The sequence below is a fragment of the Cannabis sativa genome, chromosome 8, assembly GCF_029168945.1.
Source record: "Cannabis sativa cultivar Pink pepper isolate KNU-18-1 chromosome 8, ASM2916894v1, whole genome shotgun sequence".
NCBI classification, from domain to species: Eukaryota; Viridiplantae; Streptophyta; class Magnoliopsida; order Rosales; family Cannabaceae; genus Cannabis; species Cannabis sativa.
Window position 1 is genome coordinate 43,588,340 of NC_083608.1, and position 18,378 is coordinate 43,606,717.

General features: G+C 33.7%; 3 protein-coding genes across 4 annotated transcripts; 2 read left to right on the forward strand and 1 right to left on the reverse strand.

The window, feature by feature from the left end:
• Positions 1-1,105: 1,105 nt before the first annotated feature.
• On the forward strand, positions 1,106-5,551 carry LOC115698932 (protein NSP-INTERACTING KINASE 1). 2 transcript variants are annotated; one of them, XM_030626133.2, is made up of 12 exons: positions 1,106-1,498; positions 2,108-2,418; positions 2,517-2,649; positions 2,777-2,848; positions 2,949-3,092; positions 3,186-3,257; positions 3,347-3,406; positions 3,583-3,680; positions 3,785-3,934; positions 4,064-4,405; positions 4,514-4,893; positions 4,989-5,551. In XM_030626133.2, exons 2-12 carry the CDS (start codon positions 2,316-2,318, stop codon positions 5,307-5,309), a joined length of 1,875 nt encoding a protein of 624 aa, XP_030481993.2. In that variant the 5' UTR covers positions 1,106-1,498; positions 2,108-2,315; the 3' UTR covers positions 5,310-5,551. The 2 variants fall into 2 exon arrangements, with proteins under 2 accessions (XP_030481993.2, XP_030481994.2); XM_030626134.2 differs by having other exon boundaries at positions 3,788-3,934.
• A 68-nt stretch (positions 5,552-5,619) lies between these two features.
• Positions 5,620-8,097, reverse strand: LOC115698933 (F-box/FBD/LRR-repeat protein At1g13570). Its single transcript, XM_030626135.2, has 4 exons — positions 7,907-8,097; positions 6,459-7,264; positions 6,209-6,367; positions 5,620-6,128 (listed from the first exon to the last, which is right to left on the reverse strand). Exons 1-4 carry the CDS (start codon positions 7,992-7,994, stop codon positions 5,847-5,849), a joined length of 1,335 nt encoding a protein of 444 aa, XP_030481995.1. The 5' UTR covers positions 7,995-8,097; the 3' UTR covers positions 5,620-5,846.
• A 7,609-nt stretch (positions 8,098-15,706) lies between these two features.
• On the forward strand, positions 15,707-17,735 carry LOC115700744 (zinc finger protein CONSTANS-LIKE 2). The gene is made up of 2 exons (XM_030628378.2): positions 15,707-16,741; positions 17,125-17,735. Exons 1-2 carry the CDS (start codon positions 15,911-15,913, stop codon positions 17,482-17,484), a joined length of 1,191 nt encoding a protein of 396 aa, XP_030484238.2. The 5' UTR covers positions 15,707-15,910; the 3' UTR covers positions 17,485-17,735.
• The last annotated feature ends 643 nt before the right edge of the window (positions 17,736-18,378 follow it).

Below are 18,378 nucleotides of genomic sequence, written 5' to 3' on the forward strand. Positions count from 1 at the left end.
TTAAACTATTTATTTTTGGATTATTTTATCTAAACAAAATCTAAGGTTATGGTCCTGATTCTGATCAAGAGGAGAGAGAATCTGTTTAGTGGGAAATGCAAAACCTCTTTTTAATTATTACTGGTTTATAATTAGAAATGAAATGTGAAGAAAGAGACAATATTGGCTTAGCCAGCATTTATTAATCCACTGTTAGTTTTGTCATTTTCCAGCATTAAAATTAACTTTGTTCTCATCTTCTCTGTTTGGTCTATTCCAACTTTGTAACTTATATAGATAAGTGCCCCATTAGCCTGTGTTTAACTAACATCTTTTGCTGTCACAAGAGACCATAATTAAACCTCTGTTCATTTTTCAAGACTGATTTAAAAAAAATAAAAAAAGGGATTATATAAATATATCACACAAATATACCGTTGTGTGGTAAAAAGTGTATTCTTCCTTGAGAGCTGTGAGCTCTCTCTGTTCAAAATAAAGCTTATATGCTTAACACTTTGTTGTCCAAAAGTTACAGATTCTTTTTTCTTTTTCATATATTTTGTATTTGAACCATACTATTGCAAATTATATATAATACATGCATGAGAAAAACAAGAAAGAATATTAGTATTTATTTTGAAATTGGAATTAAAGAAAAGGATCACCAAATAATGCTTCATTTTTTTCTTTGATAAAGAAAGGTAAGTATAAATCATGAGAGTGATATCAGTCCCTATTATATAGCATAGCAGTAGCACTACCAAAATGGTGTATTTCAATTTGAAAAGTCATACATGACTATATCAGAACTAATCTTAAGAGATATAAAATAACATGCAATACACAATATTTGGTTGGTTTTTTTTTTTTTAACTCACTTATTTGGTATTGTCTCCTTTTGCATAAAATTAAGAGCTTCTAAAATAGGGTTCATTCATTATTAGCAGCTGTAAAAATAATATTAATTTTCAGTCTCATAATTGAGAGAGAGTATCCTAGAGAAAAGAGGAGGTATGGCAGGGCAGGCAACTTTTGCTTTTTAAAGTTTCTATCTTTATATATATATATATATATATATATAAATATAATTAATATATATTATATTTTTGGGGAATGAGTGTGTGCTGAAGGTGGAGAGTGAGCATGTGTCATTGTTCTTTTGCTGATGTTGATATAGTGGAATCTATCTACAAAGCATGCCCAACATTTCCAGCCAAAAGAGACCAACTTTACTTATAAAATAAACTTGTGTACATGTCATATTATATAATATATAGGGAATACTATATAAATATATTAAAAAAAAATAAGAAAAACAAAGATCCTGGGGTGAAAGAAGGTTAAATATATGTAGTGGGTTACCAAATCCATCTTCAATCTCGAGCCTCAATTCCTTCCTCGAGATTCCCACTAACATATATTCTCGTTTCCTTAAAACAGATGGAGAAGATGATGATGTTTGTGTTGTTAGTACTTGATGGTCATGCCCAGGGAATGTTGGATTTCTCTCACTCCCCAAGTAAAGCATTTTTCCCTTTTTTCCAAGTTTTCACACTCACAATACATAAACTAATTATACCACATACCCTGCTCTCTTCACTTTATGTCTCTAATCTAAAACATAATTCAACAAAAAAAGAAAGGAAAATACACTCTTGGGTTAATAATAATAATAATAATAATACTTGTCTTGTGCCCATCTCTAGACAATGGTTTTTATATGACCCCATTTTATTCTCATTATGGTTTAAAATGTGTAATGTTGGAGTAGGAATAGATCATTCACAACTACTCTTTCTATATTTTTCCTTCTTTCTTTTTTCTAAGCCAAATGCATGATTGATTTTGCACACTATATAGTGGAATTTACTATTCTATCCTTTTCCCTTATTTATTCTACCTAGATTTGGTTAATTTAGTTCCTGTAAAGATACTTATTCTATTTTTTTATTATTATTATTATTAAATATTATTATTCACACTACCTCTTGGCTCCACGTCTGGCATGCTGGTTTCCTTTATGCTACTACTACTACTTGTACTACTGCTAGTACCAAAAGACACTGCCTTTTTCTTTGGGTCTTGATTGAATACTTACATAGCATACATGGTCTCTTGTGGTTAAAAGGATTATAGCCATGGAAAGCAGAAGCAGCAGCACCAAGCTTTTGATTTGAAAATAGAAAATATTGAATTCAAATTGAAATCCCCACTTTGGTTTTTGGATTTCTTTTGTCACTCTCAGTCATCATATCACAAAACAGAATTCATTATTCATAAGGGGGTCTCTTCTCTGAGCCTGAACTCAAGCTTTGTGACTTACAAGTTTCAATTCAATGGGAATGAAAGGAGCAGAAACTGCTCTTTGTTTTTTATCGTTTCTCTTGTTTTGGACTTCTGTATTTGGAATTCTATCACCAAAAGGAGTAAACTTTGAAGGTATAACTCTTACAAAGCTTATATAGCTTTGTTTTGTCCTCCATGTGTTTGAGCTTAAATAAAAATGGGCATTTCTCATCTGGGTACTTTTTTTTCAGTTCAAGCTTTAATGGGCATAAAGCATTCTCTAGAAGATCCTCATGGCGTGCTTGAGAATTGGGATTCAGATTCTGTTGACCCATGTAGCTGGACTATGGTTACTTGCTCACCTGAAAGCTTAGTCATTGGCCTGTAAGTCTTACCACCTTCTCTGTTTGAAATGTTTATTTTGGCTCATTACAGAGAAAGAAAATGTTATAATGGAATAACAGTCAAATCCTCTGAGGTCTTCGGTATATTGATATTGTTTTTGTTTCAGAGGCACTCCTAGTCAAAATCTATCCGGTACACTTTCTCCAAGCATTGGCAACTTAACAAATCTCCAGATTGTGTAAGTATCCGTACAATTTAGCATTTATTTCCAATTCCCTCTTGCTCTTTTCATTTTGTCATTCTTTTCAGGTATTAATGAAGTGTGTTTCACTTTACAGATTACTTCAGAACAATAACATTAAAGGGCCAGTTCCTTCAGAGCTTGGGAAGCTCCCTAATCTTCACACCCTTGATCTATCTAATAACATGTTTACCGGAACAGTTCCTTCCTCATTAGGCCACCTCAGAAATCTCCAGTACTTGTAAGCATTCAAAGACTCATACTGTACAATCTGCATAATGTATTTGTTCTATTCTAATTCTTATTCTGATATGAATGTTGTCGCCTGGTTTAGGAGGCTTAATAATAACAGTCTCTCTGGAATAATTCCAACTTCATTGGTTAACATGACCCAGCTTGCCTTTCTGTAAGTCTATTAACTATTTCTTTGTTAATACATAAACCATGAGTCTTTTGGGCTATGCTCTTCTCATTCTGTTATCTTTTGAATTTCAGGGACCTGTCCTTCAATAATCTTAGCGCCCCTGTACCAAGATTTCCTGCTAAAACATTCAAGTAATTCTCTCTCTCTCTCTCTCTCTCTCTCTCTCTCTCTCTCTCTCTCTCTCTCTCTCTCTCTCTCTCTCTCTCTCTCTCTCTCTCTCTCTCTCTCTCTCTCTCTCTCTCTCTCTCTCTCTTTTCAAATCAAATGCCTAAGTTCAACACAATTTATCTATTTATTTATTTTTCAGCATTGTTGGGAATCCTCTCATCTGCCCAACTGGATCTGAAGCAGGCTGTTATGGGACAACATTAATGCCAATGTCCATGAACCTGAATAGTTCAGATAGTAAGGAGCTTAATTCAGTCTAAGCTTTTTAAACTCGTAACGATTCAAAATTCAATTTGGTTGATCTTTCACTGCTTCTAAACTTAGTTTCTCTGTTTCTTGAGCAGCTCTTCCTTCTGTCAAGCCTAGAAATCACAAGATAGCCCTTGCCTTCGGTTTAAGCCTAGGCTGCCTTTGTCTGATTGCACTTGGATTTGGAGCCGTGTTATGGTGGAGGCATAGGCGGAATCAACAAAAGTTCTTTGATGTCAAAGGTTTGTGATAATTAAGTTTAGAAAAAGAAAAGAAAACACAATTCTTCAGTTAGGAACACTAGCATGAAACAATGCTTAAACCAATTGTTAAACTCCTTTACTTATTGCCACACATAATGAACTTTTCAGACCGGCATCACGAAGAAATTTCGCTAGGAAACTTGAAGAGATTCCACTTTAGGGAACTTCAGGTTGCAACAAACAACTTCAGCAGCAAGAACATACTAGGCAAAGGTGGTTTTGGACATGTCTATAAAGGAACTCTTCATGATGGTACTTTTGTAGCTGTTAAGAGGCTTAAAGATGGCAGTGCACTTGGAGGAGAGATTCAATTCCAGACTGAAGTTGAGATGATCAGTTTAGCAGTTCATAGGAATCTTCTCAGACTATATGGGTTTTGCATTACACCGACAGAAAGACTTCTAATTTATCCATATATGTCTAATGGCAGTGTTGCTTCTCGTCTCAAAGGTAAGTAAAATGTTACTGTAGTTATAGTACTTGTGTAATTTATTTGTAGATGTGCTACAATGATGGAAAATTGGATTAGTTTTCTGAACTTGGGTTGATATTAAACAGGTAAACCAGTACTAGATTGGAGCACAAGGAAGAGAATTTCCTTAGGAGCAGCAAGAGGGCTATTATATCTTCATGAACAGTGTGATCCCAAGATAATACACAGGGATGTGAAGGCTGCAAACATACTGCTTGATGATGATTGTGAGGCTGTAGTAGGAGATTTTGGACTGGCAAAGCTTTTGGATCATCAAGACTCACATGTCACTACCGCTGTGAGGGGTACCGTGGGACACATTGCACCAGAGTATCTATCCACTGGACAATCCTCAGAGAAAACAGATGTTTTCGGGTTTGGGATTCTTCTCCTTGAACTTATCACAGGCCAGAGAGCACTAGAATTTGGCAAGGCTGCTAATCAGAAAGGAGCCATTCTTGATTGGGTTAGTTCACTTTTTTTTTAGTGATTAGCTATAAATCTCATGACTATGTATGTACGTACGTATATTTATGTGAAATTGAAATAATCTGATCACAGGTAAGAAAAATCCATCAAGAAAAGAAACTCGAAATGCTAGTAGACAAGGATCTTAAGACAAACTATGATAGGGTGGAGCTTGAGGAAATGGTTCAAGTGGCACTGTTGTGTACCCAATACCTGCCTGGCCGCAGACCAAAGATGTCTGAAGTTGTTCGGATGCTTGAAGGTGATGGGCTCGTCGAAAGATGGGAAGCTTCTCAAAGAGTTGAGGCAACTAAGGGAAAACCTCATGAATTTTCATCCTCAGATAGATATTCTGATCTCACAGATGATTCGTCATTACTAGTCCAAGCAATGGAGCTTTCTGGTCCCAGGTGATACCTCTTCTGAAATAACCATTTTCTTCCTCTAAACGAAACGGAGCATATCTTAGGGACAAATTATAGTTGAAGTTATTAAGTGAAAAAAATATATATATGAATATTGAGAGTTATTTCTTTACCTGTTGTATATTAGAGTTACAAAGTTTTTTGATGCTTGTATTGCAACTGTACAGAATATTAGTTTGTGAAACTGACATCTCTTGATTCAAGAAATATAATGTCATCGATATTCCCATCGGTTCTTTTCCGCAGAAATTAATGCATAATATGCTGCCGCTCATACTTTGGGAAGAACAAAAACTTGGCTTCTAACATGAAAAACCCCATAATTATTAGGATTTAAACTCAAACCAATTACACGTACATACATACGTCAACTTAAAACCAATCTCAAAATCCTGTATTATAGCTTAGCTTTCTCAAGAAAAGGAAAAAAAAATAAGACTATCAAACAGCATTTACATCAAAGGGATGATGAAAATCACCAAACAGAGCTACTTCCTACTTAAATTGAGGAATGCTAAAAGGGGTCTTAACTGCATGCAGTTAAGCTTAAAATCTTCACACGTTCTGAGGCTCGATCCAATTGCGCTAATTGTTCTTCTGTAAACCTTCCATCTCTTAAGGATACTATAGTCAAAGTCTCAAGCACTGGTGAATTAGCAAGTATAAACTTGACAAAGTGCCAAGCATGATCCATTTCCCATACACCTCTGACCTTCACTACTTTAAGCCGGTTGAAATACAAGCCAAACCGACATTTATCACTCAGAAAATCAGTCACAAATTTTCCATTAGTAAATGGTCGAGCAACCTAAGAAAGTAAAGCCAAGTCTCATTAACATGGCAACAAGAAGCCCTCTATATTAACAAAAATTTAGTTAACAAACTTACTGAAATGAATAGTTCCTCCAAGTTTGGAGCACTCTTGATCAGGCTGAGACAAACCATGGCTTGCTTCAAAGTATCAACTGATACTTCACTCAGTTCAACAACTGTCAGGTTGTGAAGCGGACAAGGAAGCTTTTCTGGGATAATTCCATTTGAAAAAAACTAGCAAGAAATGCAGGAAACAATTTTAATGTAAAATAAATTCCCAAAAATCCAAATAAATAAATAAATAATAATGATGGGGATTGATTACCAAAACAGAGAAATTCGACAGAGCAAGTCTTCTAATCCCCTGCAAGGAACTAAAGATCCTGACTAAATTGCTATCCTGTTCCAAAATATTCGGTATAGGTGGGATTCTCAAGCGAATTTCAACACTAACTAGGAAAGGATTATCGTGAAGAATTATATCTCCAATTGCTGAAATTATCTTCAGATATCTAAGTTTTGTGTTTTGAATCTTCAAGAAAATTGGATCACCAAACTCCAAGTCCAACAATGTCAATTTCTCAAGAACAGAGCACTTGTGAATCAAGCACTCTAGCGTTTCTGTGTTGATGCTAACTTCAGTGAGCTGAAGGCTTGTAAGGTGGTTAAACCCTTCAAAAGCATGAACAATTGGTAGCTTGATAGTGCAACAAAAAAGGTTCAAATGCCTCAGCTTTGGACAAGAGAACTGATCAAAAGGAAACTCAAAAGGCATGGGAGAATCAAACCTCTCCAAAAGAAACTCATTTACACCTCTCCCACCTAAGAAAATGATCCACTGAAGTAAAACTGAATGGTCCAAACGACAATAAGCAGAGAACTTGAACTTCTCAATTGGGCCATTGTGATTCACTTGAACTTGATGCAAGATTCCCGCAACTTGATCCCCTCTGCCTACCGGGTCCAACACTAAACCGGTGGGGAAGATTCTATCATCAATGAGATATTGGGAGAGGCCAGTCCATTTGAGCCTCCACTTTGTAGACAAAACACTAGTCCTCACAGCTTCTTTCAAGGGAATGCGTACAAGAATGCTGTCTAATACATCCCATGGTAAATTGCTAAGCCTGTCTACATTAATTTTCCTTTCCATTAATTTTCAGCCAAACGGGTAAGGATCACTTAAGTTAAATCTTCAAACGTAAACCCAATCAAAAGATGATAGCTTTAACGTTGAAAATCAACCCCCTTGCATAAACAACTGTTCCATACACCAATCAATAGATTAGAAAAACTTAAATTGACACCAAAGTCCATTTTTTTTTGTTCTAACAAATCATGAAATGTGTGTGCTCCATCTAGTAACACTCATAGGAGATTATTATTATATTTTAATTTTATGTTCTTGGCGCGGGAGAGACAGCATACTTCCTTTTCCTATATAATTAAAGGCACTATTATTTGACAAAGATATTATAGGCAATATTTGACAATCACTATATTAATTTAATCAATAAACTCAAACCCAACCAGCATAAAAATAAAAAGTAATAATAAAAAACAAATCATTTCATTTTCCATGACAGTTTTTCCCATCAACCAAATGAAATGAGAGAAACAAATAAATAAATAAATGAAAGGGTATCATAAAAAAAAAAAAAAATATCTTTCCTATAGATAATCCATAATCCATACTAGTTAATCGGTATTTTGTAGGGAAACAAAAAAGAAAAGCAATTAAAAGAAGAGTAAATTAAAGAAGAAGAAAAATACCGATGCAACGGAATCTAGGTTGATCAGCGATCGTGTGTGTGACAGCGACTGAGAATGAAGTAGAGGACGTGAATATGGAGCCGTACATGCCTCAAACCATGGGAATTCGCAATATTCTTCTTCTTCTTCTTCTTCTTCTTAGTTTTTGAAGAATGTTAGAGACCGCCTTTACCAATACAACAGCTTCTCTCGTGTACAACGCCACTTCTGAAGCTCTGTTAAGCAAGCCCAAATTGTAGCCCATTAGGCCCATGGGCCTTATAGACAAGTGAAATGTTTACCAAAATGTTTTTTTTTTTTTCTGGAATCTTCATTTTTATGGGTTTTATAGCAAAAGTTAGCAAAATTATGTTTTTTTTTTCAAAAATAATTATTTTATGAGAAAAATTCAATAAAATGTAGAAAAAACAGTATCTCTCAAGTCATTGTGTAACGCAATGACTTGCTTTCAATGGTATACATTGATATTAGGTACATATAGTAGTGTCCAACATCATTTTTTTTTATGAAATGAAACTTCATTAAATTTAACATTCAGAGTACAAAAGAGCCTATAAATCAGTCTAGATATTATGCTAAAAAATGCTACAACCAGAAAGAAATCGAGAGTATTTAGCAATAACATGTGCAACTCAATTTGCTGATCATTTGATAAAACGTAAATTAAAATTATGTAAAGAGAAAAACAGATGTTTACAATCGTTGATGATCAAACTGAAGACAGAGTACATTGATTGATTATGTCGAATCCCTTGAATGGTGACCAAGCTATCCGTTTCAATCTCTACAATCTGCCATGTCTGACTCTTGATCCAACTAAAAGTCTCTTTTATTCCCATAGCCTTCACTACTTCAGCAACATATAACCCTTCCTTGTAATAGGTTTTTGCTTCAATAAGCTTACCAAGACTATCTCTCCCAACAATTTCGAAGCCATAAGAATTTTCTAACATATAGTAAATATTATATTATAATAAGTGAGATTTAATATTAAATTATATTTATAATAATATAATATATTTAGTGGTGTCAGATACTATTGGTGTCTTTAAGTATAAGTGCGACAGTTAAATGTATATGACCAATAAAAAATATATATATATATTTTATAATAGTTATGAAATAAAAAATATATGACCAATAAAATTAATATGATTGTGTTCCTAAAAAAATTAATATGATTGTAGCCCTCACCACTAATACCTTTTACACTATGTTTGGTAGAGAAGAGAGATAGATGGAGGGAGAGCGGTAGAAGGAGAAGGACAAAGGAATAGATAAATTATAAAAAAATATATAAAATATGTTTTTTACCCTTTAGAAAATAATGTATAATTACATAAAAAAAATGATAGAATAGTAATTTTAGGGTGTGTTTAGAAATATTTTTTTAATTAGTTTTTTTGTTTTTAAAATTAGAAAAATAAAAATATTTTTCAAAATCATGCTTTATAAAAATATTTTTACTTTTTAATTTTTTAATTGAGAATCAAAATTTAAAAAATTTTGAAAACATAAAAAGTAACTTTCAAAATTTTTTCAAACTGATCTTTTTTTATCAATATTTTAAACTCCCGCTCCAACCTAGACCTTGGAACCCAGACCCGAATCCCGATCTCAGCCCCAGACCCAACTTAAATAAAATCAACAAATAAAAATAAAAATAAAATTTATTGAACACATTTTTGTTTTTTGTTTTTAAAATTAAAAAATAAAAGTGGTTATAAAACACATACTTTTTTCAAAAATAAAATTTTAAAAACAAAAATTTTGCAGCAGGTTGCATTGTGTGACTTCATTGGCAACCAGTGAATGCTATTTGGAATGATGTATACTCTTCCTTAATCTAATTAACCTTATATATCAAATTCTAGTAAAATTATTATAAAATACTGATACTTAACAATTTAATGCAGACACATCTGGGAGAGCATAAAAGATTTAAGAAAAATTTTCAAGTTTTATGACTCAGAGCTTCTAGTAGTTAATGGTATCAACTAGGGCTAAACATATTGACCGGGTTTGATCTGGACCCAGCCAACCCGCCTGAATCTGACTCGGTCAACTCAAAAAATTAAAAAAATTCGTGTTGTTCGGGCGGCTCGGGTTCAACCTAGTACACTTTCGGACGAGTTCGCGAGTTGGTTTTTTATGGTCACCGGGTTTCGGGTTGAACCTGAACCCGCCCGCCAACCCGATCACTTTTTATTTTTATTACATATATAATATATTAAAAATAAAAAAACCTAAAATCTAATCATTTTATTTTTATTACATAGATAATATATTAAAAATAACAATATGTAATATATTATATATAGTTTGGAACTTGACTTTTGTATTTTAGATTTGAAATAAATGTATTTTTTTATTTTATTTTAATCTAACAAATATAGATTATGGTTATGCTTAATTTAATATATAGAAAAAACTACATAAAATTTGATTTTTTTTTTTTTAAAAAAAAATTAATGAGTTGACCGGGTTGACCCGGCCAACTTGATCAATCCGAACCCGCGAACTCGCGAGCCCGAAACCTGCGAACCCGAACCATTTCACGAGTCGGGTCCGGGTACAATTTTTTGAACCTGAAACCCGCGAACTCGAAACCCGCAAACCCGAAACCTGGTCAACCTGCCCGATGTTCAACCCTAGTATCAATGATGAAGAGAAGAGTTAGTCTTTTGACAATGTGACAAGACAATTGGCTGCTTGGTTATCATTGATAAATAACAACCACCAAAAGTTCTTTATTCCCAGGAATATCGGGTAAACACTATTTAATTTTTTAATGCTAATTATTTTTTTGTATATTATAACTTGAAATTATTTTTATACTATCTTACCTATATCCCAATATAATTTTTTAGTGCGCATGTGATGCTATAGAGGTCGTTGCGCTAAGGAAAGTTATCCATTTAGACCCTATACGTGGCCACCAAGTTCCCGAACATATTACTGAAATGTTGAAAAGGTAATAATTTAATGACTATTTATGTAACAAATTATTTAATTAACTAATGAATTGAAATGTTAATATAATTTTTCAAACAGAGCATACGAATGTATAGGGACATCAAATGCGTATCTTGGGTCGTGTCTAGGAATTTCACTAGTAACTTGTCCAAGACAACCTAAAAATCAAGAATGTAGTTGCGGTGAATCCTCACCCTCAAAACAAGTTGTTACAGCAGTAACAATGTTCAAGAAACACAAATCAAAACTAAAACCAATCACAAAACTAAAACTTGAGCTTAATTGAAATAAGACAAAGAAAACTTAACTCAATAATGGATGAATGATGGATCTTTATTGAATAGGAATAGTCAGTAGTACACAATAGATTGAGCCCAAGATTACAACTCAACACAACAAGTAATTACAAAGAAATGCCTCACATTGAGGGAAATCACTTCAAGAGTGATACTCCCTTTTTACATCCCTCCACACACACTCACTATGATCTTGGACTCTCTCTCTCTCAACTGAATCTAAAGTATGAGCATTGGAGATTAGAGATCAGAACTCTCCCCTCAGACCTCCTCAAATAACCCCTATATATAGTTGCTGGTGGGTCCCCTTTAAGTTGGTATTAAAGCCAACTGTTATAAATTGCAGCAGCTTTCTTTAAATTCATCTGATAGGCAAATAGATGGACATACTGACTTGAGAGGTTAAGTGAGTTTAATCCCAACAATAGTTTTTATGTTTTGAAATACATGACTGACATTGTCGCACGTGCGAACCCCAATCGTTATATACAAGATCAAAAAACAGTAAATTTTAATTATTGATTATAGTATTTATTATAATAACAAATAATAACATATATAAACTAATATAAAATTTTACTTTTTTTTTTGAGTTTTGGAGACAAGTAGGAATATAATTCAAAAACCAATTTATTACCAATACAGCGACAATGGATATAACGGTTGATGGCGGTGATTCACGAAGACTTAGACGATTGATGCTAAAAGGCCTAAGAATTTTTCTTCCCTAGCTTCTTGTAGTTAGGTTTATTAACTTGTTAATAATTTGACTAATTTTACGATATTTGTGTAATATTTAATTGTATTTTATTTAATTATTTCTATGAAATGAAATTAGGTATATCGGCTAATTATAAAATTAATTTAAATAATATTTAATTTACCTTTTAAAAAAATAAATATTTAATTTAAATTTAAATTAAATAATATAATATATAAATTAATAAATATTTACTTTAAATAAATTAAATGAAATTAAATAAACTGAAGAAAAAAAATTATTACAGAATTTGGCGTCGATTGTTAGGGGGTATATGGCGTTGGTTGTTAGGGGGTATATGGCGTCGGTTATTTGTTACGAACTGACGCCATAAGGTACATATGGTGTCGGTTACTATAAAATAGCTAACGTCATAGTGTACATATGGCGTCGGTTATTTTAGACCCTACAGTATTACTTGGATCAGCATTGGTAGTGAATTTTGTCAAAATTGACGCTAAAAGGCCTTAAAAAGTGTCTCTAAAGGGTGTTTTAATAGTAGTGTAATTTAATGAGAAAAAGAGTGCACAAATTTTTTTTTTTTTCTTTTTCTAAAAAAAAAAAAACAAATGTGCAGAACTCAACAGAGTGAGTTTTGTGTGTTTCATGAAGTGAGGTGAAGTGGGGTGTGTTCCTAAGACATTTTAGGATAAATCACTTTCAAAGTGATCTAGTGATCAACTATTGCAAGTTGCAATGCAAAGCCCCTTTTGGGAAATTAGGATTTCTTTCTTGGACCAGATGGTACTACGTGTATCGTTTCTCCTTTCATTACAGCCATATATATTATATTTTCTTTTCTTATATTATGTTCTCAAAGATAATGTCCAAAGTGTCAACATCGGTATGTGACTACTGACTAGTGAGCCTGAACTTAAATTTCATGACTAAGTTTGCATAAGGACCTACTTGCCTAGCTTCCCAATCTTATCTACCCCCTTTATTTCATTATACAATAAATTCATAACATTTTATATTTTTATAGCTTTATGCTTAACAAAAGATAACTTCCACTGCCAATATTCTTTAACAAATTAGATAGTTAATTCAATAATCTGATTAATATCTTATTATGAAAACGAACATATTTGTACAAATAAACCTAGCTATTGTATTTTAACTTTTTTTTTTGTTAATTAATGTGTAAATCTTGTCCAGAAATTCAAATCAATACAAAGTAATATAATATATGTACATTAATATAATAAATTTTTAAAAAACAAATAAATTTAGGGCTCATTTTATTGTTCTTTTACATTCCTGCATGGAATAATACAAAAGCTTCATTTGTGAACAATGTCCCAATATAGCTATATTATAGTTTAGTGAAAGTCTTGCCTGTTTAGAATAATTTGCTAACTCAAAAAAAAGTAAACGTATCCCAAAAGTGGTATAAAATTAGAAGACCAAATACAATTGAAATTAAATGGGAAAATTAATTAAAGAGAAAACACTAGTGGTTAGGGAGTAAGAAGACTGACAAAATGTGCAAATCAACAAAGCAAAACAAAACAAATGAAATCAAATCAAATGATAGTAACATTTTCTGTCAATAATAGTTAGACCCAATATTGGTTTATATATGAGCCAAGCCTGGGCCAAGTCTAGAGGATCAGATCGGCTCTCTTTTGTGACTCACTGTGTTTCAACTAACTTGTGGCAGAGGTGCATCCTCATCTACTTGCTTCTTACGTGGCAAATTTTCATTGGATAGACGAATTTTCACACGTGAGTTGTTTGACTCAGCATGGAGCAGCTTGCTTGGCTGGCGTGGACTGCCACGTGAGCCCCTCGTGACGCAACGATCGTGTCATTAAGGGCGGTCATGGGGTTGGGTCCCCTTTAGTTACTATACTCAACGTGACCTTTTATTTTGTATAGCTAGAGAGTAAAATAAAAGTGGATACCAAATTAATAATGTGTATAATAATAATAATAATAATAATAATAATAATAATAATGTGTATAACAATATGTATAATATTAAGGCTAATTAGAATTTTTGCCTCAGAACTTTAACATGTATCAAATCATGCTCTCTAAACTTTTAAGGTTGTTGAAAATGCACCCTGAACTATTGAGATTGTTAGATTTAAGGACTTTTGTCTAATTTTATTCAATTTTACTATTTCACTGATGGCTTATGTACTAAACCATGCTCCCCAAATTTTGATATCTACCAAATCATGCCCCTTGAACTTTGATATGTACTAAATTATGGCCCCTGAACTTTCATGTATGTTAGACTTTTTTACTAAAATTAGAAAAAAGTCCTTAAATCTAACAATCTCAATAGTTCAGGCGGCATTTTTTACGATCTTAAAAGTTCTGGAGCATGATTTGGTACATGTCAAAATTCAGGGGTAAAAATCCTAATTAGACTATATTAATAATATTTTACATTTTTAAAATATATATAATCTACTGAATTTCTGTTTTTGCGTACTATGCCACATAATTTATTCTCTTTCTACTTTTTTTTTTCTTTAATTGGATCATTTGATTCATGAGGCCATGATCTAACTTTCCCTTTGTATATTTTACGGAAAGTATAAATGATCACGTACGAAAGGTGAGAAAGAAGCTAGCAATCATCATCCGGGAAGAATTGCAGTTGCAGAGAGATTAGAGAAGCGCTAGGGTTCCGATATGGAGACAAAGGTCAAAATTAAGTGGAAATTAAAAAAAAAGAAAAAAAAGACTACGTACTCGATCACGAGATGAAGGAGAATAGCTACTGAATTCAATGACAATATATATTGAAGTAGGTGGTAGAGCTTAGGCAAGACAATGATGATCCTGAATAGCTTTTAATATTCAAGCCATTATTCATGACATATTTGATGAAGCAATGAAGATCATCATCACTTAATCAATTATATGAAGAATTATATATTTTTTTTTTCAAAAAATAAACAAAGCATTAATTTTAAAATGTCTTTGTACTCAAGATGATTAGATGAGAATCTTGTTCAAAAAAAAAAAAAAATGAGTAACCATCTATGTGGTTGGAGGCATCTGCTATGGAATCATTTATTTATGAAGAAATTACAAGGGTTTTCATACTTTTTAATTTCCTTCTAAAAGATTTTCATAAAATAAGTTTTTTTAATAAAAAATCATATTTTTGTTAACTTGTAATGAGAATTCCCCTTTATTTATTTTCAAATATATGTAAATAAAACACGAGTATAATTTTTAGAAGTCAAATTCAAATAGGATATATTAATTAAGAAATTATGACTCAAGCTTATTTAGGAAAAAACCTCAACTTCAATAATTCATTTTTTTTTGACTCATCATTGTTGTCTTTCTCTTGTGTTAATATTGGTTTGAAGAAAAAGTGAAACTATACAGAAGTAGAACTTCTTACTGGAAGCCACTCTTCACTCATTCGGGATCATGAAATTCACAAAAACATGTTGTAACAATTTTTTTATTTGGATGAAAAAACGTTTAATTGTGTTCCTTTCCTAGATTTTGGCAGAAAATTATATTGTGCTTTTCCTTTCCATTTGTCGGACCCACCACACACTCCGCAAACTTAACACGGTTCGGTCGACGAGAGCGAGTGTTGTTGTTCTATTTCCTATACTCTCTAATGTCGACTCTCGCTTGAGAATGATTCTCCTCATGGTCCAACCAATGGGAAAAGAGGTGGGTCCCATAAAGCACTGACTCAGCACTGGACCCCATTTCACAAACTAAAGCCAGCCACAAGATAACGCAACAACTCAACCACACCACTAATTTATTGCCACGTGGTGAGCCCTGGATCTCTTCCCAATCACCCGGGAAAACTTACCAACACAAAACTAAACCCAAGCCTTATGCTTAAGCTAAAACCATTACTTATTTTCATTTTACCAAAACCAAAGAGAAAAACTCTCTACTCTTTTTCTCTCAAAACTACACACTCTTCACTACTTTTACATCATAGTATTTAATTAACATAATCTTCTTCTGCTGATTATGATGATGAAGGACGAGACCACCGGCTCCGGCCCCGGAGGAGGAGGAGGGACCAAGGCATGGGCGCGAGTGTGCGACACTTGCAGAGCAGCAGCCTGCACTGTCTACTGCCGAGCTGACTCTGCATACCTCTGCTCAGGCTGCGATGCTCGGATCCACGCAGCTAACCGCGTGGCATCGCGGCACGAGCGGGTTTGGGTCTGCGAGGCTTGCGAGCGAGCCCCGGCGGCCTTCATCTGCAAGGCCGACGCTGCTTCGCTCTGCGCCACTTGCGATGCGGACATCCACTCGGCCAATCCGCTCGCCAGGCGCCACCACCGTGTCCCGGTACTTCCTATATCAGGTCCTCCGTCGGTTGACCGGGTCGGTTCGGGCGGTGATGGGTTCTTCTCTCAGCTTGAGGGAAACGAGGGGATGGATGATATTCAGGAGCCGGATGAGGAGGAGGACGATGAGAGTGAAGCTGCTTCGTGGCTTTTGCTGAATCCTGTTAAGAACGGTCAGAATCAGGGGAATGGGTACTTGTTTGGTGGGGAAGTGGATGAGTATTTGGATCTGGTGGAGTACAATTCCGGTGTTGATAACCAGTTTGGTGATCATAATAATAATAATAATCATCATCAGTACAGCCAGAGCAATAATCAGATGCAGCAGAGTTACGGTGTTTCTCAACAGAAAAGCTATGGCGGTGGTGGTGGGGATAGTGTGGTTCCAGTTCAGTGTGGATATGGAAAAAGCCAATTGCAGCAGAGCCAGACTGGTTTTCAATTAGGTTTGGACTTTGAATCTTCAAAATCTGGTTACAGCTATAACGGTTCAATTAGTCACAGTGTAAGTTTCTATGATTTTATTTTCTTATTTCATATTTATTATGCATAACATGAATATCATTTTTTTAATCCTATTGCTTACATAATCACGTTTTAGACATTTACATACGTGGTTTCTGTATGTTAAATCTGAAAGGGTATCTTATGATATTTTAATCTGCACTTTATTCCATTTTCTCTTTTATCTTTTTAAACCTTTCTCCCTAAAAGGATTGGAATATCGAACTATATAAAGCTCCTACGCTTTTATCCCTTTTTCCCTTTTACACGTTTCCTTATAATCCGATCAATTCTCATTAAAAGTGTTTACTTTACTTAATTTGTTCAACTATTAATGTATGGTGTTAGCTTTCTAACGACATGTCGTTTCATCCTAATCTTCAGGTCTCTGTTTCATCAATGGATGTGAGCGTTGTACCAGATTCAACCATGAGCGATATCTCAATCTCCAACCCAAGACCACCAAAAGGGACAATTGACCTTTTCTCAGGGCCACCCATTCAAATGCCAACACAGCTCACCCCAATGGACAGGGAAGCAAGAGTCCTAAGGTACAGAGAGAAAAAGAAGACAAGGAAGTTTGAGAAGACAATAAGGTATGCGTCGAGGAAGGCCTATGCAGAGACCAGACCAAGGATCAAAGGAAGGTTTGCTAAGAGAACTGATGTAGAAGTTGAAGTTGACCAGATGTTCTCCACAGCTCTAATGGCTGACAATGGATATGGAATTGTCCCATCATTTTAAATTTTCTTTTTGGCATTTTCAGAAGAGAAGATTTTAGTTTTTTTTGAAAAAATTCACTGAAGTTTCTACTACAACTGCTGATATATAAATATATATATTGTACTTTTCTTTCACCAATTTGTTTGGTCTAGATGAATATGATATTATATGTCTGCCTGGTGCTGATATTTTTGTATACTTTATTATATGTAAATGCACATATATGTATATTTCTATTTCAAGTCAATCCTAACATCTAGAGCATATTGTTCTATATATTTGAGTATTGTTTTTTGTTTTGGTCTTGTTTCATTGTCATTTTTGGTTTGGATAATTGGTCATTTGAACCAAAAACTCAGCCGAGAGAGAGAGAGAGAGGGGTACCTTTAAACAAGAGATGTAACGTTTGCTCTCAGCTGTGACTGCCCATCTTCTTATGGCATCACAATACACTTTTATTATTATTATTATTAGAGGAGTGTTACCGTCAACTTCCTGTTACAATCTTTTAGCCAATCTCCACGCTCGAAATACATGTTGGACTATTTTTTTTCAATTTTTTTTTACGGGGCGTTCGTTATGCTTACGGTGCTGAAAATACGCTTAAATATTTTTGAACGCGCGTGGTAAACTAAATTATCAAGAACTCTGTTTTTGCTACTGTAAACTATTCGAAACTTAAATTTACAAGGATGATATTGTAACTGTTACAAATACCGCCATGAAAAAAAATTTGAAAAAAAATATTTTAGCATGTGATTTCAAACGTGGAGGTTGACTAAAAAATTGTAATATGAAATTATAATTAGCACTCCTATTATTATTATTATTATTATTATTATTATTATTATTAACAATGAACAGATAATAACTAGAGTATAATAGAATTGAGAGTAGTTCATCATCTATCATAAA